Below are 24,725 nucleotides of genomic sequence, written 5' to 3' on the forward strand. Positions count from 1 at the left end.
CTACCAATCGAACGGTGGGGGAAACGCACGATTCGAATTCTCAAAGATCAACGGATCAGATTGACTTGTAATTAAGGCGGTCAGTGTCCGTCTGACACCATTAATGCGCCGAATCAATCAATGGGCGTGAAACGAATCGACCCCTGCAAAAAGTGAATCGCTGCATTAAAGGCCATCATTAAATACACCCTCACGCGCTCAAAGCTCGTGCCAGGAAACCGAGGAGTCAACCGGAAGCACTTGAGCAAGCCTTGTTTTATTTTTCAAATAAACAAGGCTTGGGGGGTAAATGTTGCCCCTGATTTTGCCCAATATACGTGGACCAACCAGACAGGGACACGTGGATCAAGCAACTTATAATCCAAACTATTTGCTAAGTCTTTATGCAATGAAGCAGCATCCGGGACATATCTCCTGGAGAAGGCATATGGAACCCCATATGCTCCCGAAGCCTAAGTAACGTTAAGGCATCTCCGCGGGGTGTCAGGTTTCTCCTGAGCAATCAAGTCGCATTTAATGCCGCATGGGAGGAAACGTGTTGGGACTGCTACACGCAATAAAGTCTGACGGCACAACCTCCGACCAGCAGCGACAAAGTAATGATCATTTAAGTCTATCGACGGCTACACTGTGAAGAGTCACATCAGTCAAAAGACAATAAGGACATTCCACATAAAAGCCCTACAGCACCTAGGGATTTGACCATGCATTACTCATGGTATATTCATTGGGAATGCCCAACTTTATGGACACTTACAGATACACTTGTACAATAGTTCTGGGGATCACCCCACCAAAAACACTATAAATACCCCCTCAAAGCTCATTAAATGGGATCGAGAATCTTGGGCTGCATAAGAGCAAGAAGAGTAAATACTCACCAAGAACATTCTCTGTATTTATAAGGGTGAAACACTCACCAAATACATTATCTGTATTAAATACATTCATAAATACGATAGACTCGTGGACTAAGGCTCATTAACGCCCCAACCACGTAAAAATCCTTCTCTAATTTTCTTACAGCTCTATAAACTTATAATATTTTATTAGTTGCCGAAAACCTCGGTCAACAATGTTAATTACATATAAAAATAAAATAATTATTTATTAAAGAAATATATTTATTAATTAGTAAACATTAATTTTTATTGTATTTTTTATTAATTAAAATGAACATTTTTATATATTTTATGATTATATTATTTATTTTTGTATGCTATGTCATTTATGTACACCATTCGCATAAAATTTATGTATAATAAATATATATATGTTATTGCTAATAATATAAAATAACTGAGTTAAAAAAACTGAACTCACAGACTAAATATATATATCGTAATATTTTATTTATAATAAATGATAATATTATTAGTATTTAAATTTATTTATTAATTTAAAAATGTTATTCAAATTAATATAATGGAAGGTAATAATTCAATCTTACTTTTTTTGCTTCCTTCCACCATTAGTAGTAGAACACAAGGGGTTGTTTGGAATGGGTTAATGTGAGGAGAGAAAAGGTAATCTCAATGATTACCCTGTTTGTTATGAGGTTTAAAAAATTTTGAGTCATGTAATGCTTTTACCCTAGTATTCCAACTACCCTAAAAAGGGGTAATGTTGATCATTCAAAAAAGGTGGGATTCAAACATTATATTAGTTATTTGAATGTATAATTAAATTTTTATAAATAAAAATTCAAATAATAACTTAAAATAAATTAAACACTACACAATTGCTTTAAGAAAAGATGTTTATAATATATATATATATATAATACTTCACTTTTAATCTGTTATTAATATTATCCTCATCATCTTCTTCTATTTACTCTGTCAAACAATACAAAATTATCACAACTTAATCTACCATTTTTATTATTCTCACCATCTTTCCTATTTACTCTTTCAAACAATACAAAATTATCACAACTTTTTCGTTAAAATTCAACATCGCATCGCTCTCTTGTCGTTGCAACTTTGGTTGCTGGCTCATCAATTGGACAAACACATTGCAACTAAATTTATTTATTAATAAATATATTTGTTTTTACAAATAATAATTTTATTTTATTTATAATTATGTTGAAAGAGATATAATAATTATTATTTTATTTTTATTTCACTATTCTAAAATAGTATATAAGATTCATGTGCTCAACCAAACACTATAATTTAATTAACAGTAATCTAATTAATATTGCCATGAATAACCAAACAATGTAATAAGTTTACAGATAATCATATTCTCCTTCATAATATTCCCCTTAATCAGATTATTTTGAATCCCTTATACCAAACGCCCCCTAAGGTATTACCCTCCTCAAGGGTAGTTATATTACTAGGGGAATAACATTCTAAGGCTAAACCTTCCAAACAAACAAGGAAATGTGAAACATTACCATTCTCTTACTAGCATTAACCTATTCCAAACAGCCATTTGCTGAAAAGTAAGTTACGGTATTTATTCCACGGTTCTTCTAACTTTTTATTATTATCATTTAGATCAAGCAATAAAGCATCATAGTAATATAAATATGTGAAAAATATGAAAAAGACTGAATATCAAAGTAAGAAAATTCAAACCTTTAAAGTCTTATTTTTTATATTTTTTTATACCAATAATGTGAGTGGGAAAGCTATTATTGATAATATTCTTAGGTATTAATATATGAAGTTTAAGGCCCCATCAGTAAAATACGTGTTTTTGTTCTTTTTTTACTTGATTATATATACTGGCCTTAATTTTATGTAATTTAATTATTATATTATTTATAATTTATTCCTATACATTTATCTTATTATACTATTTTAATGTCAATTAAATACTCTACTCTTTCTTTTCTTTTTACTTACCGCTTTTTTTTTCTCTTCTCTTTATATTTATTCATTTTTTTCAACTAAATTATAGCATGTCGATTTCTTAAAAAAAGTAAATAAACAGATAAATATAAAAATTTAAGTAATTAATTAACAATTTTTGAACAAAATAACAAAATTATAAAACCTTTTGAACTGACATCAAGCAGAAAATTAATGAGGGTGCAAAAATTACTATCAAGCAAGTAATATATATCATATAATATTATGTAACAATTGTAAATAAAATAATATATATAAATATATATATAAAAATCTGAAGAATAACGTGGTAACATAATAAGTGCAGTTTAGTATATAATTCTTTTTTTTAGTTTAATTGTAGTGTAGATATGTATAATTTTAAAAAAAATTGAGTGAGTGATTTTTATAAAATATACAAACTATATATAATTGGTATTGTAACTTCGTGGTCCATAATGTGGTTAAGTGGGCCTTCACCCACCAACTGTTTGGCTCTATTCCAATTTCTCTTTTTATTTGGGAATCTATTTTGTAATGACCAAGTGGTCTAACTGATTTAATTTGTTTAATGAATGTTCACGTTTATTATAAAAAAAAAAAAAAAACACAACTATATATAAGATTTAGTATCCTCACAACTATCTATTTTGAATTATAAATAGATATAAACTTCTTTCGACTTCTTTACAAAAATATTATAAATTGATATAACTAATGTCATTTATCATATATCATTATGTTTGTTACCCTTTTAGTTATTCATTCAATGCGTGTATACTCTTTGACTCTTTGAGTACGAGTTCCAATTTTTTTATGTTACTCTTGAATGAGTTAAGCTAATAAATTAAATATTAGTTTATTTGTTTATTATTAAATAAATTTTTATAATATGAGTATTTAGGAAACAGTGATTTGTAAATTAGTAAATTATTTGTAGCACAATTATATGTATGTATTAAATATTTTTTGAATTAGTTTAACAAATATTTTTTGAATTAGTTTAAGTCTCTTATTTGAGGATAAGTATTAAACACTTAAGTGATAAATTTGAATTTTTATTTTTGATAATGTATGATTATTATAGTCATTTTTAGATTTTTTTTTTTTTTTTTTTTTGAGAAAAGGGTAAAGTTTTATTCAACTTGAAATAAGATCATCCCTTACAATTGAAAGCAAATTTGATGGAGCAGAGAACTCATCAAACATACAATCTGACATAAAACAGGATTGCCTTGCAAGACAATGAGCAGCCCTATTTGCAGATCGTTTAACAAAAGAAATAAAAATATTTTGTAACTCAGATAACAAAAGACGACAGTCTTGAACAATTAAACCAAACTGAGATGGCATTTGAACTGATCCATTAATAGCCTGAACAGTGACCAACGAATCAGTTTCAACTTCCACATCAGTTACATTCATCCTCTTGATCCAACTCAAGACTTCTTTCATACCCACCACTTCAGCAATCTCGGGAGAAACCGCACCCAATTTACTCCCAGTAGCCGCATGTATGAGTTTCCCAGCCGAGTCTCTAATTATGAAGCCAAAGCCAAATCGAGTCTCACTTTCGAAGATTGCCCCGTCGACATTGATCTTGAACTTAGTAAAAAGTGGTTTTGTCCAATGCTCCTTACCATTCCCAATATTAACATTGAGTAATGGAGATAAACCATTTGATTGAGCATTTTGCCAATTGCCAAGATTAGTTCTAGCCGACCGAAGAACCTCCAAAACAGTGGTTGACTTATTACTCCATAACTGATCATTACGGGCTGTCCAAATTCGCCACAAAAGCATCGCAGCCTCCTCAGCTACTGCTTTGCTGCCGTGCACCAGCAGGTTGCAAAACCAGTCAAGAAAAGCTTCCTCCCCGATACCAGCAGCAGAAGCCGAAGATAAGTTCCAACAGGAATGAGCAAATGAACAGCTGAAGAGTACATGAGAGGCCGATTCTGGTGCAAGATTGCACAAGGGACAAGTTAAATCGACATGGACATGCTTAGTTGAAAGCTGAATTTTTGTTGGGAGGCAACCCGAGATGACACGCCAAAGCATATGTTGAACTTTGGCTGGAACATTCAGTGTGCCATATTTTTTTCCAGCAGCTTTCCACCCCAGTAGCCGGCCAATCCCCATTAGAACATTGCAACAACTTATACGCACTACGAACCGTGTATATACCAGATGTTTCTTTTGACCAAGACCAACAATCCTCACCACTAGAATCACCCAACTAAATAGAAAGAATTAGCGCTCTGTCATGAGGATTAAAAATATCATGGATCACTTCAACATCCCAAGCTCGTTGATCAACTTGCAGCAAGCTATCTACCATTCTTCCAACAAGGCTCGGGTGAAAAGTAGTAACAAACTTGTTACCCGAAGCAGGGAGCCAAGGATCTTCCAGTATAGAAGTTGAACTACCATTTCCAATAGACCTTGTAACACCTTGCTGAAGCAAATCCTTAGCCTCCAAAACACTACGCCAAATGAAGCTAGGATTTGGACCCAACTCAGCCGTTAGAAAGTTGCCCTTAGGAAAGTATCTTGTCATATAAACCCTTGCCACTAACGAGTTACTATCAGTAAGCAAACGCACCCTTGCTTCCCCAAGAGTGCCAAATTATAATCCCGTAGATTCCTAAAACCCAAACCGCCAGCATCCTTGTGGCGACAAAGCTTTCGCCAACTCACCCAACTAACTCCTTTAGATGAATTCTGAGACTGAGATTTCCACCAGAACTTAGCCATTAACCCTTCAAGGTTAGAGCAAATTTCCTTAGTGAGAAGAAACACGCTCATTGCATAACTAGGAAGGGATTGGGCCACAGACTTTATCAATACTTCTTTCCCAGCTTTTGAAAGGAATCTAGTCTCCCAACTTTGCATCTTCTTGATCATTTTATCTTTCAAATACCCCAAGATCGCATTCTTACTGCGCCCCATGGTACAAGGCAAGCCCAGATAGGTGCTATTTTCAGAAGCAGGTGCCATCCCAAGAAGTCCACAAAGATGAGCCCGAACATGCTCATGGACATTATTGCTAAAAAAGACTGATGACTTAGTAAAGTTAATCTTCTGTCCCGAAGCTTTCTCATAAATATCCAAAAGACGAAGAACACTAGCCCCTTCCATATCAGTTGCTTTGCAGAAAATATAACTATCATCTGCGAACAACATATGAGAAACAGTAGGGGCATTCCTAGCCACACGACACCCCGTAAGCCATTGCCTACGCACAAATAAATTAACAAGTGAAGAGAAACCTTCAGCACAGATTAAGAACAAGTAAGGCGAAAGCGGGTCTCCCTGACGAATACCCCTGCTTGGTACGATAGGCCCCAGAACATGGCCCCCGTGAGTGATCTTATAAGATACTGAAGACACACAATACATTACCAAAGATACCCACCGGCTAGAAAAACCCATTCAAAGCATCATCTGTTCAAGGAAAATCCATTCCACTCTATCGTAGGCTTTACTCATATCCAACTTTAGAGCCATGGTACCCGTCTTTCCCATCGTTTTCCTCTTCATGTAGTGCATTTTTATGTCTTAAACATGGGTTAATAAAAATATTTGAAATTTGGGATGGAGTTTAAGATTAAGATTGAGATTTGAGAAGAACAATAGCGACAACTACAAGTCATGAGATACAATGATAACAGGTAAGATATTGTGATAACAACGTATGGGTAAGATATTATGATGACAACATTCTTCAGTTACGCTATTCTATTAGTGTCTGAACAGAAGGAACATGATTAACTATTGATGAGATACGGTGAGACTACGGGTGAGATACGGTGATAACAAAAGATGTGGTACGATGATAATAACGTACGGGAGATACAATGGTGACAACAACATGATCAGGATATAAAAATAATGCATTATGGGAAAGAATATTTACATAAATAATAATAATACTCTAATTTTTATCTACATCACCCTATTTATTTATTTTTAAGAAGTAATTTAAAATTCTATTATATATCAACGGTATAAATTTTAAACTTCTTAATAAATAAATAACATGATACACTAATAAATTTCCTGATCCTCTCATAATAATAATTAATAATATGATGAATAGACTTAAAATATTTATTCTTATTTTATGGAGTTATATGTTTTAATAAATAAATTATTAATAATAATATCTCATACGATAATTGTTTTTTTTTGAAAACATGTCCTAAGATAATTTAATTTCACTATTATTATATGTTAAAAAAATAAGTTACTATTTATTATATTTATATGTTAATAAAATAACCGTGCAAAGAGCGGTTATATTGTCTAATTTACAAGTATGTTAGTAACTTTACCAAAAAGATGAAGAAAAAGTTGAACAACTATTAATAATAAAAAAAATTAATATTTAAGTGTGTATGGTTTTTTCTTTTCAATTTAAAAGTTTATTAATAATAGAAAAATTAATATTTACATGTGCATGGTTTTTCTTTCAATTTAAATTTTTAATTTTTAATTAATTAATAAAATAATATTATAAACTTAATAAAAAAAATCTAAAAATAGGAAAATTAATTAACAACTATTTATAAAACTAATAAAAAATTACAAATAATGAGAGAATTAAGGAGAGAATAGTTTAAAGTATTTGAAATGATTATAAAATGTCACATCATCGCCTCATACTTCTCATTTTTATAGATATATAGATTATTTTGTTCATAAAAAAAATATTAATAATAAAAAAAAATTACAACCCATATATCGAAAAGAAAAAATGAAAAAATATTACTTAGTTTTGATATTTACGAAATCAGTGTGCCTTGATGAATCTTCTTTATATAAAGTGTGACTATGTAACAAAATTATTAGTTTAACGATTCATTTTTTAATATATTTTTTTTAATAAAAACTAACGAGAGATTAACGTCTTCGTTAACTTTTATCCACCATATATATTAATAATAATAAAAAAAAATCACAACCCCATATATCGAAAAAAAAAAAAGAAAAAGAAATTACTTTAAGTGTATGGTACTTGACATCATAACTAAAAAATTGTTTTTTTTTTTTAAAATAGAAAATTATTTTTTAAAAAAAATAATTTGGTTTGTTTGGCCTTGTTTTTTTTAAAACAGTTTTCAGAAAACAAAGTTACAAATAACAAGAATTTTGAAAACAACAAAATGTTATTTTCTGTTTTAAAAACTAATTCACTTTTGGTCAATATTGATTTTAAAAAAATACTAACCAAACGTGACTTGTATTTTAAAAACTTCAAAAACTATTTGCTATTTTTGAGATGGTTAGAAATGGTGTTAAAAATGGAAAAATATGAAGTCCAATTCATAGCAAGCCCAATTTTCTCTATTCTTCATTCAATATAGTGGGCCCAATTTACTTCTCTCAGCATGGCCCAAGATTCTCTTCATAACACATATTAAGGAAAGGGATTATTTTATAAAGGGTAAATAGCGGCATAAGTACCCAAAGTTTTATATTTGTAAGCGGTATAAATCTAATGTTTATTTTTAGCGGCATAAGTACCTAATGTTTGTAAAACTATAATTTTTTCTAATTTTTTCAGTACAAACTCTGTTATTGTCTTAAACAGAGCACATATAAGGACCGAATTCTAGATCATTTGAGTCTAGATAAAAATATGTAGTATCCAGTTACTTTCAAATGTTCTTTTAATAAATTCAAAACAGAGTCTGTACTGATGAAACTGGAAGAAAATTACAGTTTTATAAACATTGGGTACTTATACCGCTAAAAATAAATATTAGATTTATGTCGCTTACAAACTTAAAACTTTGGGTACTTATGCCGCTATTTACCCTTTTATAAATACCCAAAAAGAGGTGTTCATCCAATCTAATTCGTACTATTTTATTTATAGTGCATCTGATCTGCACTAAGTGCGGATTTTATATTAGAATTATTTTATAAATACACAAAAACAATAAAAAAATTACATAAATACAGTTGTACGGAATTTTAAATATTTTTACGATTTAATTTACAGAAAATATATTATTTTTATGTTGTACTCTTGTTAATTTGTTGTTACTTTTTGTTATCTGTATGTTATATTTTGTTATTATTTTGATATTTTTTGGATGATATTAATCTGTTAATTTTATATAGTTTTCTTGTTGTTTTTAAAGAAAATTGTAAAAATATGTATAAAAAAAAATTAAATATAAAAATGTAAAATTTTTACGAAAAATTGTGTTTTATGTAATTATCTTTTTTTATATTTTGAATCCAATTCAATTCGCGCCATACCTTAAATCTAATCCAATTTAATTTGCAAATGTACAGATTAAATCAGTTATTTTAGATTAATTATATTTTAATATTAAATTATTTAATATTTATTAATTTTTTATATATAATTAACGATAAAATAAAATAAATTAGTGTTGTTTTATTTTTTATTGGCTATTAGAGTTTACAGCATAAAGTTCTTTATTAAAATTGTTATTTGAATAGTTATGCATTACAAGTCAAAACCTTTTTTAAGTGATTATATCATTTGTAGTTTTTCAAATGTTTTTGAGATTTAGAATGATTCTTGACTCTAATATCCCTAATTAATATGCCAAATATGTTCTAAAAAAAATATACCAAAAATATTTCTAACTAGTTAAGAATACCATCATTAAATGAAATTTATATTTAAAATTTAATTTAATTAAAAAAATGGAAAACGATTTCAAATTACTTTAATTAATGACCAAAAAAGAAATACTCCACTATTAGTGGAAATATTTTAATAAAATCGCACTATTTAATAAAATGTAGTATCATGAATAATGAGTATAATTAAAAAGTTGGCATTAATTGGTTAATAATTTATTAATAATAAATAATAAAGTTATGAGGTAAAATATTTATAAATATAAATCTATATATATATAAATAGGGAAATGTTAAAGAACACCAGTGGTGACTAGCACTTCCTATGTGTTAATTTTTTATTGGTCCAACTAAGTATCGGGTGCAATATAATTTAATATAAGGGAAACTTACAAAAATACTGGAATTTGAGTTAACTTTTACAAAAATACTGTCATACGGAATTTTTTTCAAAAATACTGTGTTTTTATAAAACACCAGTAAAACACAAAGCAGTATAACTCAAAACAACAGTAGAACACTAGTAAAACACTAGTAGAACACCAGTGAAAATTTAACACAGTATACTGCAGTATGAAACTTATAAAAAAACACAGTAAAAAAGTAAAAAATACCGCCTGACAGTATTTTTGTAAAAAAATGACAAAAGTTAGTATACCATGTAAATTTCCCTAATATAATAGCTTTTAATAGGACATGTCGAGAAAGTGTTAATATCAATGCTCATATAAATAGAAAGATTCTTTAAATTTAAAAATAGATAAATCCGTTTTTTTTTTTTAAAAAAAAAAAGTGAAATATCCAAAAAAAAAAAAAAAAAATCATTAAATAGATATCAATAGAAACAGAAATTTAATTAATAGATCTGTTTTGATTTGTGTGCAGGTTATTAGTTACTTACTTTTCTAGTGGTAGCGAGTTTGATATGCAATAATGGTGTTGAGTAAATCAAAACTGGAAATTGGGTGTTCATTACGAAGGGAGATAATTGAAGTGATATTATGTAAAATGTTTAATTAATAGGGTTAAAATGCATGAGCAAATATTAGTTATATCGAATAAGCCAACAAGATATTTCATGAATGCACACCACAAACATCAAGTATCTCCTAACCTCTTCATTTTCTGCGATGATGACCATAATGGAAAATTTCAATCATATTTCATCTAACTCCTTCTCTATAAATTCACACGCCTAATAAGAAGGATGATACTTTTCTTCTTATTTCCTTTGTGGGTAGCCATAATGGTGTAATTTGTTTCCTACAACAATTAAATAATTCTATTTATTTTTGGAACCCCGCACAACCAATTAAACAAAACTCCCTCCAACTCCATACATTCTTCCCTCTCTATCACCATAATTATAGTAATGAATTGCGTTAGCAAAAGAGACATTTTTTATAGTGCGTGGATGTAAATTATCCACCACTCACTTATGGCCTCATATAATGATTCTACTATGAGCTTGAGACTCTTTTCATCGATTCTAAGTGGCTCTATTCATTAGGCAATTTACATTATTAATTATATGGTAGTTGCTTTTAATTTATGTAGTGAGAAATTTAAGCTCATTAAACCCTATTCATCTTTAAACTATAAACACACTTCTATTCGAAGTATTTTTAACTTGTATATGGTTGTCTACCTCTGATGACTAACTCATTAACTTCATCAAAATGTGTTCAAGTATGGGTTATGAAGAAATATGATGTGGATGATTCTTGGACTAAACATCTCTCTTTGGACTTTGGAAGTCTTGGCTAACCAAAGTGTGCGCATATTGTCTCCAATAAGCTTCATCCAACCACAAGAAGAGTATCATATAATGGTAACCTCTTGGTTGAATCAAGGACTCATAATAAGTGTTTTTCTTCTGTAGAAGGAAATTATTTATCCTTTTATGATACTAAGAGTGGACTCCAATATATAAGTCAAGGAGGCAACTAATAAATATTGCTACTTATGCTGACAGTATTTAGGTAAGTTAACACACAAACAACATCAGCTACAAAATTTTACTTTAGGATTTTTTTTTTTGGTTGCTGTTAGGTTAGTTGCTTTACTCTACTATATTTGTGGAATATATGGTACTATAATATATATATTACTTTACTCTTGTCATCTCTAGGTGTTGGATTTTAATATTGATGTTTAGAATTCGTATGTATACTTGATTGATCGATATATATCATTCCTTAAGCAGAAAACATAATGAAAATTAAAAAACCATATGGATCAAAACGTCATAATTAATCAAGCTCCAATAATGATCATACCCTTTTTTCTATCTTCAAGAAACTAAAAGCACCTAAAGGAACAAAGTGAAACGATGTAAACAAAGAAAAACTTCTAACTATTACTATTATATATTTAAAGAGATCAACATATATAAAATTATAAAAATCAGTAGTGAAATTTGGAGCAGAACCATTGGTTATTCTCAAGTCAATTTTCAAGGGATTATTGAAAAAAGTTGACTTTGTAAACTAATTTTGTTTGAACGAAAAGTTAGTGAATTTTAATTCCACATCAATTTTAAAGTGAAAATTGGCAAAATCCCACATCAATTTTGAAGTGAAAAATTGGCAAAATTAAAGGCTATAAATAGTGTCATTTAGGCTTTCATTTATTTACACAAAATTAATCTTGTTTTAAAAAGTGTGCGCTTGTTACTATATTTTGTTGTATCCGGGCGAATTTGAAACCATTTGAGAAAGCAGATTCATCCTTCGGAACTATTGTCGTAATATTTTGTTTTTGAAATGAAGATTGTTGTAATGTTTAATTTTTCCTTTATTATATTTTACCTAATACTTAATGTGTAAAATAACGGCAAGTAAACTGGGATGATGACGACAACAGAGAAAATCGCATTAATCCATGGCTGCTGAAGATTGCCAAGGAAAATTGCAATGCTACTACGCATATTCAGCCTTTTGTATTCAAGTAAACTGTCTATACTCTGATAGTAGAATATGATAGAAAATAGGACCTAAAAAGAGAAATTATATAATGTTTGCTTTTTGCTTCTAGTAGTTCAGGGCATCAAATTGCAAAGCTCTCAAAATTGAGTCAAGTCCAATGTCAATTATCTTCACATTCTTCTTATAACTACAATTTCAAAATAAACATTTATGTGAGAAAAAAACTTTACAACTGTAAGTATACGTAGATCCTTTTAACACCCTAATGCTTAACGCATATTTGTTGATGAAACAAATCAACCATTCACGTCTGAGTTTTTGAAAGCTTTCAGACTATTAAGAGCAAGTCTCATTCTGATGCGTTTACCAGGGGAATCTCTAGCACAAGAGAGCCCTATCTCTATTACTCTGCTAAGGCAATCACAATGCTTCTCTGGACTTATTATAGCTTCATATGGTCTGTATTGTTAGAATTCTCTGAAAATTGTAATAGCTTAGAGTCTATTACATGCATCAAATGTTCAAGGAAAGCTGAATATGTGTGGGACTCATCCCTGTGAGAAGAGATAAAACAACAGCCCTCCAAAAGTTGTATGCATAGCAGCCATTTAAAGTGCTATTAGTCACACATAATGTAATTATCAAAATAATTTATTGTGAACAAAAAAAATTATTATGAAGATTGAGGTAGTAATAACAATGATTGATAATGTTAAGGCCATTTTTCACTTCCTAAAGACCTTAAATACTCATATATTCTAAATATACTGTCTATGCATAACAATTAAAAGTATAAGGAGCAAGTCCAATTGTACCGTTCAAGACATGAGTGGAGCTATATTTTATATCATCATATAAAAAATTTAGGTTGTAAAATTGCTTTCTATTCTTATTCTCTTCTAAATTTGCTCTCCTCCACTAAACATAATGTCAGTGAATGAAGTTTTACTGTCTCTACTTATTAGAGGGTATTAATTAGTTCATAGTCAGTTATGTTAGTTATTAGGCAGTTAGTGTTAGGTTTTATGCCCTAAATAAAACTCCATTTCAATGTAATCTATTTTATTCAACATCAATAAAGAAACAGAAGTATTTGAAAAACCGTGTTTTTGCAAATGTCAGTTGTATATAAGAAAATATAAAAACTGTAAGCGTTTGCAGTAGTAATTCGCTACAAAGAACCGAACGGACGTAATATAAAATATTTGCAGAAAAATAAATAACTTGACACAAGAGATTTATACGTGGTATCAGTGTTCTCACGAACACTCCTAGTCCACGGGGCCACGCCCAGAGAATGAAATCAATTAATAAAGTATCAAAATTACAAAGACAATTGACTTAAACAAGTTTAGACTCCCTCTAAAGTATTGTCGCAATCCTTTGTAATCCACTTTATGAATCTGACTTCTTGAAACACCTTCAAGCCCGAACTCCCTTCGTCTTTGAAGTGTGAGTGCTTACTTCCTCCCGAAGTAAGGCTTCAACAAGTCTTCTCCCGAAGACCAAGTGCTTACTTCCTCCCGAAGTAAGGCTTTATCAAGTCTTCTCCCGAAGACCAATCTCTTGTTCAGTCAAGTAGTTCTTCACAACTTCTAGGACAGAGTAAGAACAGAAATAGAACAACTAGAACCTAGATGAACAACTAGGCTCTCACAAAACAAAGAAAGACTCTCTTCTCTCAAAAGATAAATGCAAAAAATGAATAATGGAAGAGGTAATTCGAATGGTTGCTCTCTAGGCTCTATTTATAGAACATAGAAACCAAAGAGGCAACCACAAGTTCGAATTAGCAGCTGTACAAAAACTTTCCTAAGAAAATACGATCTGCTACATCAGATTCGGATGCTGACGCAGTAGATCTGACCAGAAACGGGAAACTTGCTAAAATCGGGTCCGATCCTCTATCAATGCTTGATTCCTGCCAAAAACAGATTAGATATTCTGATTGTATCAAGATACAATCGAAATTAATAAGGAAAAGGCAATAATCAAAGTTTCCCTAAAAAAGACAACTTTCCAAAAAAGAATTCCTTCTCTTTTGAGAAGTTTTCAACAAAGGAAAGTTCAGCTGAAAGTGCAACTTTCCAAACAAGGAAAATGGCAACTACAATCCGAATTTATAAGGCAAGAAATCGAATATGAATGCATAGCAATCTTACCATAAATGGGAAAAATTATTTTGTCACCTAACTTGCCAAAAAAGGACTTTACAATCTCCCCCTTTGGCACTTTAGATGAACAAAATAATTTTTACCATAAAGTACCTGCAATGCAAAGTTAGCAAGAGCAAAAGATACTACTCCCCCTGAGTAACACAATCGAATATCACAATAAAAACAAAAAACATGCTAACTTTAAACATTAAGTTCACAAGTACTAACAAACCACAACTCCCCCTGAAAAAAGGGTCCAGAGTTGGGCAACAAACCAAAAAATAAATATCTCTCCCCCTTTTTGTTTATCGGAGTGCCAAAGTAAACAAAGAACAAAAAATAGACCAAAGTTTAATTAAAAAGAGACAAACTAAAACACTTTAATCTTTGTAGAGTTTAATCAAAGTGGACGATTACTGGACATGCTATCTTGGACATCGGCCATTGCTTCAAGACGAGTATACACATTCGAAGTTCGGACTTGACTTCCAGGAGTTCTGCTGCAGTAGAGCCTGAACTTGCACCAGTAGAAGCAGTAGCAGCACCAGCCTTTGGCCGTTTTTGAAACACACCATCAAAGTATTCAGAGGGTTGGAATGTAGGTCCAGTGATGGGAGGCTCAAGTGTTTCATGTGCTTGGGCCACATTCTTCTGAGAAGATAAAACCTTATAGATTAGATTTGGAAATACAAGTTTGAAGGTTGGCTTTTTACCTCTTCGGAAGGAGACAATCTGGTTTAGAATATGTGAGGCTAGATCAATGGAAGTTCCAGAAGTGATGCGGTATAGGAGTGTATCCACTTCTTGAGACACCACGGTCTTGTTAGAATTTGGAACCCAATTGCTTAGTGCAAACCGCATAAGGGAAGCATGAGCAAAAGTGAGGTGAGTGATTCGAAGACTCTCCCCTGGTTTCAATTCTGAACGAGCACCAGTGAGTTCAGAGTGCATCAACTCACGATCCATGGACATGACAGCATTGGATACATTCTCAGGCAGTTGCAGAGCCTGAGCAATGTCCTTTTCAGAAAACGAGAACCAATGACCCCTAACATAAACTCTCCGATAAAGTCTAGAGTTCTCATCAAGGAAATCATCAGTAAGATTAGCATAAAACTCCTTAATAATGTTTGCAATGAATCCAATGAAACCAGTAAGAGTGTTTTCCCATTGATGAAATTGAATGTACTTTATAATACCATAAACACGATGGGCATGCAAATCATAATTCCTCTCACTTTCAAACTTATGGGTTGCATATAGATTCCAGTCACGCTCATTGTCTCGATAATAAAAAGTAGGACAGCCAGAAAGAGAGGAAGGGATATTACCAGATGTAGGATCTTCCATGGGCTGCTTGCCTTTGGCAGCAGCAGAGGCCTTTCTTTGCGAAGCGCTTTTGAACGAGGAGGCTCTGGCTCGAGTTCTGTGTCCTCACTGTCCTTCTCAGTATGCAGAGATACTGATTTGTCTGAAGAGACTTCCATTGGATCCTCTTCTTCTGAACTGGAACTCGATGAAGCTGAGGGAGGATTAGTCTTGAGTTTCTTCTTGGCTGGAGGGACAGTCTTCTCTCGAGATTGAGAGGCTCGAAGTTCTTTCTCAGCCGAGGCTTGCTGGGCTCGAGTTCGAGTGGAAGGGCCTGTTGGAGTGGTGCCAGCCATTGATGCAGCAGGAGGAGGAACAGCCAATGGAGGAGGAGATTCCTTAGAGGATTCAGATGAGGAAGTCCAGGTGTGATAGGGCCTTACCGATTTGCGAGCAACTTGCTTGGGTGGACGTTTTGGCTTCTCGGCTTGAGATTCACGCTGGGGAAGCGATGAATCTCCAGGCTTTGCAACAGCAGGAGGAGGAACTGAGGCAGCAGGGAGTGCACTAGAAGGAGTTGGAGCGGTTTCTTCTAATTTTTTAGAGAGCCCTAGATTCTTGGTTCTCACCATTTTGGAACTGAAGGAGAAGATGAATAGTGACAGACAAAGAAACAAGAAAGAGGGTTCGGGTAGGTGGTGAAATAAGTGTCAAAATTTGGTTTATATAACCTTGGAATCAAAACAAGAAAAAGGAAACCAATTTTGAAAATTCAAATGGTAACCGCCAGCCCATGAACCAAAAAAGGAAACCGCCCACTTCACAACTCCTTTCCCTTTTTTTTTTAAAAAAAAAAATAAAAATAAAAGGAAACTAGAAATGCCAACAAATTTTTCCAAAAATAAATCAATCTTTCAAGAATAAAGACACATTACCATATAAAGATTAATCTTTACTTGGAAAAATATCAAAATAAATCAAAGAATAATGAATGTTGATACTTACCATTTATGCACAAGATTGTCTTAACCCATGAAGCAAGTCACACGCCTCCCTCTTTTTTTTTCCTTTTTTTTTTAAAAAAAAAAAAATTAAAACCGAAAATAAAATATAATGTGTACAATAAGTATATGTGATTCGAATCAAGCAGAGAAATCAAATATCATTGACAATTGACAATTGACAAAGTAGAATACATGTTATGCTTTTAAGGAAAATAACTAATTAGTATCTCATGAAATAATCATACTTAATTGATGTTGAGGAAAAAGATATGCATGTTACTGAAAATTGTGAACCAGGATTATCAATTTAATTTTAATAGAGGAGACTTACAGATTTGAACACACTTGTCAGACATAAGTGTGTGCAGTGAAAATAGGATCATTGTCCTTGGCAAGATTTTTCATTTTCGCCTTTTTCAATTTGATCCCGCAACTGGATGCTTTCACACCATACTGAAGGTAGCCCTTTTCTATGGTAGTGCATCCTCATCATAGTTGCTAATTACAATGTTCCAGCTTACTCATCAGATGGCTTTCACACCTCAGTATGGGTAGCTCTATTCCAGCAAGGGGCCTGACAAGACTGAAACAAAAATTGCTCAACTCTGTATAAGAACATTATCTATTCCCAGACACAGATAAAGAGTAACATGAACCTTTTGACACAACATCACAAAGTATGATCAGACTGAGATCCTAACTAATTATATTCCAAAAGCATAAACATGATTTGTCAAAATACAATGATAGAAGATTAAGAGCTAGAGATGAATCACATAACACTATTGTACAAGAATTATGAACAGATAAAATTAAACAATGCAAACTCCCAAAGACTTTCTGAGGGAGTCAAAGCGACTTGCATCTAGGGCCTTTGTGAAAGTATCAGCTAATTATTTTTCAGTATCAACATATTCTAATTGCAATGATTTATTCTCAACAAGTTCCCTGATAAAGTGGTGTCTAATATCAATGTGCTTTGTTCTAGAGTGTTGAACAGGATTTTTGGAAATATTTATGGCACTAGTATTGTCACAAAAAATAGTCAAAACACCCAATTCAAACCCATAATCAATCAACATTTGTTTCAACCACAATAGTTGAGTACAACAACTGCCAGCAACTATGTACTCAGCTTCGGCAGTGGATAAGGAGATGGAATTCTGTTTCTTGCTATGCCAAGATACTAGATTATTCCCAAGAAAGAAACACCCTCCACTTGTGCTCTTTCGATCATCAGCATTTCCTGCCCATTCTGCATCACTAAAACAAGCAAGATTTGAATTGGTATCTTTCGAGTACCGAATTCCATAATCAGGAGTGCTATTTACATATCTAATAATCCTTTTTACAGCTGATACATGAGATTCCATAGGATTACTTTGATATCTAGCACACACTCCCACACTGTAACAGATATCAGGACGACTAGCAGTTAAATACAAAAGACTTCCAATCATGCTACGATAGAGTGTAGTGTCTACCTTTACTCCATTCTCATCTTTTGTTAATTTCAGTGTGGTGCTCGTAGGAGTACTTACCTGCTTAGCCGATTCAAGGCCAAATTTCTTGACAAGGTTCTTAGCATACTTGCTTTGAGATACAAATGTACCTCCTTCCATTTGTCTCACTTGAAGACCCAGAAAGAAATTAAGCTCACCCACCATGCTCATTTCAAATTCACTTTTCATTTGATCAACAAATACCTGCACTTCATGGTTAGATGTAGAACCAAAAACTATATCATCAACATAAATTTGAGCTATGATAAAATCAGATTTTATATGTTTGATGAAAAGAGTTTTATCCACACTACCTCTGTGATAGCCATGAGAAAGTAAAAATTGAGTCAACCTTTCATACCAAGCTCGAGGAGCTTGTTTCAGACCATACAAAGCTTTTTCAAGTTTGTATACATGGTCTGGAAATTGAGGATCTTCGAATCCTTTTGGTTGCTCAACATAAACTTCTTCATTCAAAATACCATTTAGGAAGGCAGATTTCACATCCATTTGAAACAATTTAATATTCAGAATACAAGCAATACACAAAAGTAAACGAATTGATTCTAATCTTGCAACAGGAGCAAAAGTTTCATCAAAATCAATACCTTCTACCTGTGTGTACCCTTGAGCCACCAAACGAGCCTTGTTTCTCACAATTGTACCGAACTCATCACTTTTATTTTTAAACAACCACTTTGTTCCAATAACGTTTATACCTTTTGGTCTTCGGACCAAAATCCATACCTTATTGCGAACAAATTGGTTGAGTTCCTCTTGCATTGCATTGAGCCATTCCTCAAAGGTCACGACTTCCTTCACATTTTTCGGTTCATATTGAGAAACAAAGCAAAGAAAGCTGATTAAATTAATATACCTTCTGCGAGTTACCATGCTTTCTTCAGGATTTCCAAGGATGAGCTCTTTTGGATGATTCAGTTTGACTCTGGTGCTTGGTTCTTTCTGAATAGAGTCAGTGATGATGTTTGGATGAGTCAAGATAGACGGTTCTGGTTCTCCAGTTTCAGTTGCAGCAGCAGATTCGTCATTTGCAGCATCAGCAATGGGTTCTGCTGCATCAGGATCTGCTGTTACAACTTCTGGAGGAGTATCCATGAGACTATCTATCTTGGCTTCTGTGGAAAACTCTGAAAAATCTCTAAAATCATCAACAACCACATTAGTTGATTCCAAAACAGTTTGAGTTCTCATGTTATAAACACGATAAGCTCTACTGTTAAAGGAATATCCAATAAACACTCCAACATCACTTTTAGCATCAAATTTGCCAATATGCTCACGATCTCTATAGACATAACACACATATCCAAAAACATGAAAATGACTTACATTGGGGCGCTTACCTTTCCAGATTTCATAAGATGTTTTTGAGGTACCTGGACGAATAAACACTCTGTTTATTATGTAGCAAGCTGTGTTAATAGCTTTAGCCCATAAGCGCTTTGTCAACTTCTTGCTATTTAACATCACTCTTGCCATTTCCTGCAATGTTCGATTCTTCCTCTCAACAACTCCATTTTGTTGAGGAGTTTTGGGAGCTGAAAATTCATGAGTTATACCTGTAGACTTGCAAAAATCATCATACACAGAATTTTCAAACTCCTTACCATGATCACTTCGAATTCGAACAATTTTCCCAATATTACAACCTTTATCAACTCTTAATCTCAGACAAAGAGTTTTAAAGGCATCAAAAGTGTCAGATTTTTCTCTTAAGAAATCTACCCAAGTAAAACGAGAGAAATCATCAACACATACAAAGATATATCGTTTACCATTCAAACTTTCAACTTGGATTGGACCCATAAGATCCATGTGAAGCAATTCCAATACCTTTGAGGTATTGATATCAGACACAGGCTTGTGAGTGATTTTTAATTGCTTCCCAAGTTGACACGGTTCACACTTACCTTCACTTTCCTTACCAAGCTTGGGAAGACCTCGAACAATACCTGCATTTGACAATTTTTTCAGGTTTTTAAAATTAATATGCCCAAGCTTGGCATGCCACAGATCTGTGGTGTTGTTGATAGTTGAATGACAAGTAAACACAGGGGTTAGAGTGTAACAGTTATCATTGGATCGAAATCCTTGCAAGATACATTCATTGTCATCATTCAGAACATAACAATGATCACTATCAAAAGAAACAGTAAACCCTTGATCACAGATTTGACTGATGCTAAGTAAATTAGCCCTCAGTCCTTCAACTAACATCACATTTTTCGCCTAGGTAACCCTTCAAAATTTAGAGTTCCCATACCAACAACTTTTCCAGATAGGCCATTACCAAAAGTGACTTCTCCACATTGCATAGGCCGAATGTTAGTCAAAAAATCCTTGTCACCTGTCATATGTCTAGAGCAACCACTGTCAAAATACCACATTTGAGATGCGACGGTTTATCAGAGAAACCAGCTAGACACTTCTTTTTCACCCATATTTGTTTCAAACCTTTATGTTTCTTTTGAGATTTTTTCAAATTATCAAAATAATTTGTTTTAAACAGATTGTTCAACGTGAAACATTTAGGTCTGATATGTCATTTTCTACCACAAAAAATGACAAATGGGAACAAATCTTTTTACCTGAGATCTTACCCTTTTCGAAAATCTTGGAGATTTTGCAGCATCAGAAGCTGTTCTTGCTGCAACAGCCTGTGAAACTGTTACGGCAGAGTTTGTAGCCTCAAGGTGATTCGTTGGAACACTAGATTTTACAAACTTCGTGACTCCAGAACTTTCCATTCCATTAGAACCAAGGCCTGCGAAACCTCTCGACTGCATTCCGAGCTTTTTCAAAAATAGAAGATCCAGGATTAAGCATTTGAACATTTTTCTTAAAGTTTTCAAGTTCCTTCTTTAATAGAGAGATTTTTTCATCTTTATCACAAAAACTTGTCTCATATTCTTTTATTTTCAAATTACACATTTCAATCTGATGAGACAATTTTGTTATTCAATTTATTCAACTCTCTATTTTCAGAAGCAACCTGAATCCATTTTTCATACATGACTTTGTATGATTCAGCAAGAGATTCTTCACAGATTTCAGACTCATCTGAATCTGATTCTTCTTGTTTGGTGGTATTATTCAGACATACCAATTTAGCTTTCACCTGTGAATCACACAACACATTAGTCATAACAGAGGTTAGGGTAACATTTTCAGCAATATCTTCATCACTTTCGGTTTCATCATCACTCCAAGTGACATTGAAACTTTTCTTATTCTTTTTCAAAGTGTTTGCACACTCAGCTTGAATATGCCCAAAACCTTCACATTCCCTGCACTGAATTCCCTTTTTGTTAGAGACAGATGGTTTAATGAAAGTATTACCTTTTGAACCTTTCGAAATATTCTTTTTATTTCCCATCTTTTTCATATATTTCTGAAAATTCTTAGTTAATAAAGCAATCTCATCATCACATTCACTATCAGAATTTTCATTATCAACAACTTTCAAAGCAATAATTTTACCTTTATCAGCAATAAATTTGGGTTTGTCCTTTTGTTTAATCTGTTGATTTAATTCAAAAGTACGTAAGGAACCCATCAATTCTTCCACTTTCATAGTGCTAAAATCTTTAGCTTCCTCCATTGCCAAAAGTTTAGTATCAAACCTTTCTGGAAGAACTCTAACAATTTTTCTCACAAGAACAGAATCATCAAGCTTTTCTCCAAGAGCAAAATATTCATTAGCAATGTCGGATAATTTTTCATAGAATTCGTTAAAGTTTCATTATCGGACATTCTAAGCTCATCAAATTTAGTTTGAAGCATGATAAATCTAGATCTTTTCACATCGAAGTTCCTTCAAACCGAGTTTGAAGAATCTCCCAAGCTTCCTTAGCGAAACACAAGATGATATAAGTTTAATGTAACCCTCACCTACACCATTAAAGATAGCATGCAAGGCTTTGCTATTGTAGGCAGATAGCTTATCATCTTCAATAGACCATTCCAGTTCAGATTTTAGAATAGTATTACCTGAAGAATCTGTCTCAACTGGAGGAGACCAACCTGATAGAACCATTCTCCACGCCTTCTCATCTTGAGATTTGATGAAGGCCATCATTCTAACTTTCCAATAAGGATAGTTAGAGTCATTAAGCAACGGTGGTATAGAAACAGAACTTCCTTCTGCAAAAAATGACATTCTAACAAAAACGTTATAGGACCACACTAAGAGTTTAGTGTCCCGCTCTGATACCAATTGAAAAACCGTGTTTTTGCAAATGTCAGTTGTATATAAGAAAATATAAAAACTGTAAGCATTTGCGGCGAGAAAGTAATTCGCTACAACAGAACTGAATGTATTTAATATAAAATATTTGCAGAAAAATAAATAACTTGACACAAGAGATTTATACGTGGTATCAGTGTTCTCACGAACACTCCTAGTCCACGGGGCCACGCCCAGAGAATGAAATCAATTAATAAAGTATCAAAATTACAAAGACAATTGACTTAAACAAGTTTAGACTCCCTCTAAAGTATTGTCGCAATCCTTTGTAATCCACTTTATGAATCTGACTTCTTGAAACACCTTCAAGCCCGAACTCCCTTCGTCTTTGAAGTGTGAGTGCTTACTTCCTCCCGAAGTAAGGCTTCAACAAGTCTTCTCCCGAAGACCAAGTGCTTACTTCCTCCCGAAGTAAGGCTTTATCAAGTCTTCTCCCGAAGACCAATCTCTTGTTCAGTCAAGTAGTTCTTCACAACTTCTAGGACAGAGTAAGAACAGAAATAGAACAACTAGAACCTAGATGAACAACTAGGCTCTCACAAAACAAAGAAAGACTCTCTTCTCTCAAAAGATAAATGCAAAAAATGAATAATGGAAGAGGTAATTCGAATGGTTGCTCTCTAGGATCTATTTATAGAACATAGAAACCAAAGAGGCAACCACAAGTTCGAATTAGCAGCTGTACAAAAACTTTCCTAAGAAAATACGATCTTTACATCGGTATTCGGATGCCGACGCAAAGATACGACCGTAAACGGGAAACTTGCTAAAATCGGGTCCGATCCTCTATCAATGCTTGATTCCTGCCAAAAATAGATTAGATATTCTGATTGTATCAAGATACAATCGAAATTAATAAGGAAAAGGCAATAATCAAAGTTTCCCTAAAAAAGACAACTTTCCAAAAAAGAATTCCTTCTCTTTTGAGAAGTTTTCAACAAAGGAAAGTTCAGCTGAAAGTGCAACTTTCCAAACAAGGAAAATGGCAACTACAATCCGAATTTATAAGGCAAGAAATCGAATATGAATGCATAGCAATCTTACCATAAATGGGAAAATTATTTTGTCACCTAACTTGCCAAAAAAGGACTTTACAGTATTTTTCATTCATTTGTGTATGTTTTGGTTCACTTTATCAATTGCTTGTCTATTTGATTTATAAATTCATCTTAAACCCTTTTCACATACTTGATCATGTTTATTGTTATGTGAATAAAGTTTCCTAGATTTATCAGACACAGGATTTTACTGATATGATAATCTACAACAAGAGTTTACTTGTATTTGGAGAAATACTATGTTCTTTCCAGAACATTGGTTAAAGTAAAGCTCAGGTTGGATGCATGGAGTATGCATCGGAAGGGACCGATATTGAACTTTGACTTAGATTTAATTAAACTTACCGTAAAATCTATTCAAGTCAATATCGCCAAGTTGATCCTAGATCAAATGATCTTAGTCCTGTTATGATTAGGCTCAATCTCAAGAGGCTATTCGTGTTCCTTGAATTGTTAGTTAATCCTACTTTTAGGTCAGGGTGATACGTACTTTTTGGGAACACGGTAGTGCAATTGAGTGGGAGCGCTAGCATAAACATGGAATCTATAGCTTCTATCTGGCGAATAGTAAGCAAAGGATGATCTCCTTCGAGCTTGACCAAACGAAAATAAATGGTGGAGATCTCATTTCACATAAGCTGAAATATCATTTATACGGGGTCAAGTGTTTTAAGGATAAAATACATAGTAGGGTGTTACGGTAATCTAATCCTTTTACAGTGTAGATCATTCATATAGAGGATCATTGATCAAATTAGGATTATAACAATGGATAACTAATGATGTGTCTATATGGTGGAACATATAGAGCATTCTATATACTGAGAGTGCAATTCTAAGTTCTATGCGTGGATTCAACGAAGAATTAATAAGTTAGTGAATTTTAGTGCTAAATTCTTGATCTACTTATTGGAAGCTCGGTTATATACACCCATGGTCCCCGCACTAGTTGAGATAATATTGTTTGTAAGACTCATGTAATTGATTTTGATTAATCAATTATAATTCACAAATTAGACTATGTCTATTT

At 32.7% G+C, this 24,725-nt stretch overlaps 1 protein-coding gene across 1 annotated transcript; it reads right to left on the minus strand.

Annotated features, from left to right (window-relative positions):
- Positions 1 to 3,986: 3,986 nt before the first annotated feature.
- On the minus strand, positions 3,987 to 4,988 carry LOC115717839 (uncharacterized). The gene has a single exon (XM_030646812.2). It carries the CDS (start codon positions 4,986 to 4,988, stop codon positions 3,987 to 3,989), a length of 1,002 nt encoding a protein of 333 aa, XP_030502672.2.
- Between the last annotated feature and the right edge of the window lie 19,737 nt (positions 4,989 to 24,725).

This window comes from Cannabis sativa, chromosome X (assembly GCF_029168945.1).
Source record: "Cannabis sativa cultivar Pink pepper isolate KNU-18-1 chromosome X, ASM2916894v1, whole genome shotgun sequence".
Lineage (NCBI taxonomy): Eukaryota > Viridiplantae > Streptophyta > Magnoliopsida > Rosales > Cannabaceae > Cannabis > Cannabis sativa.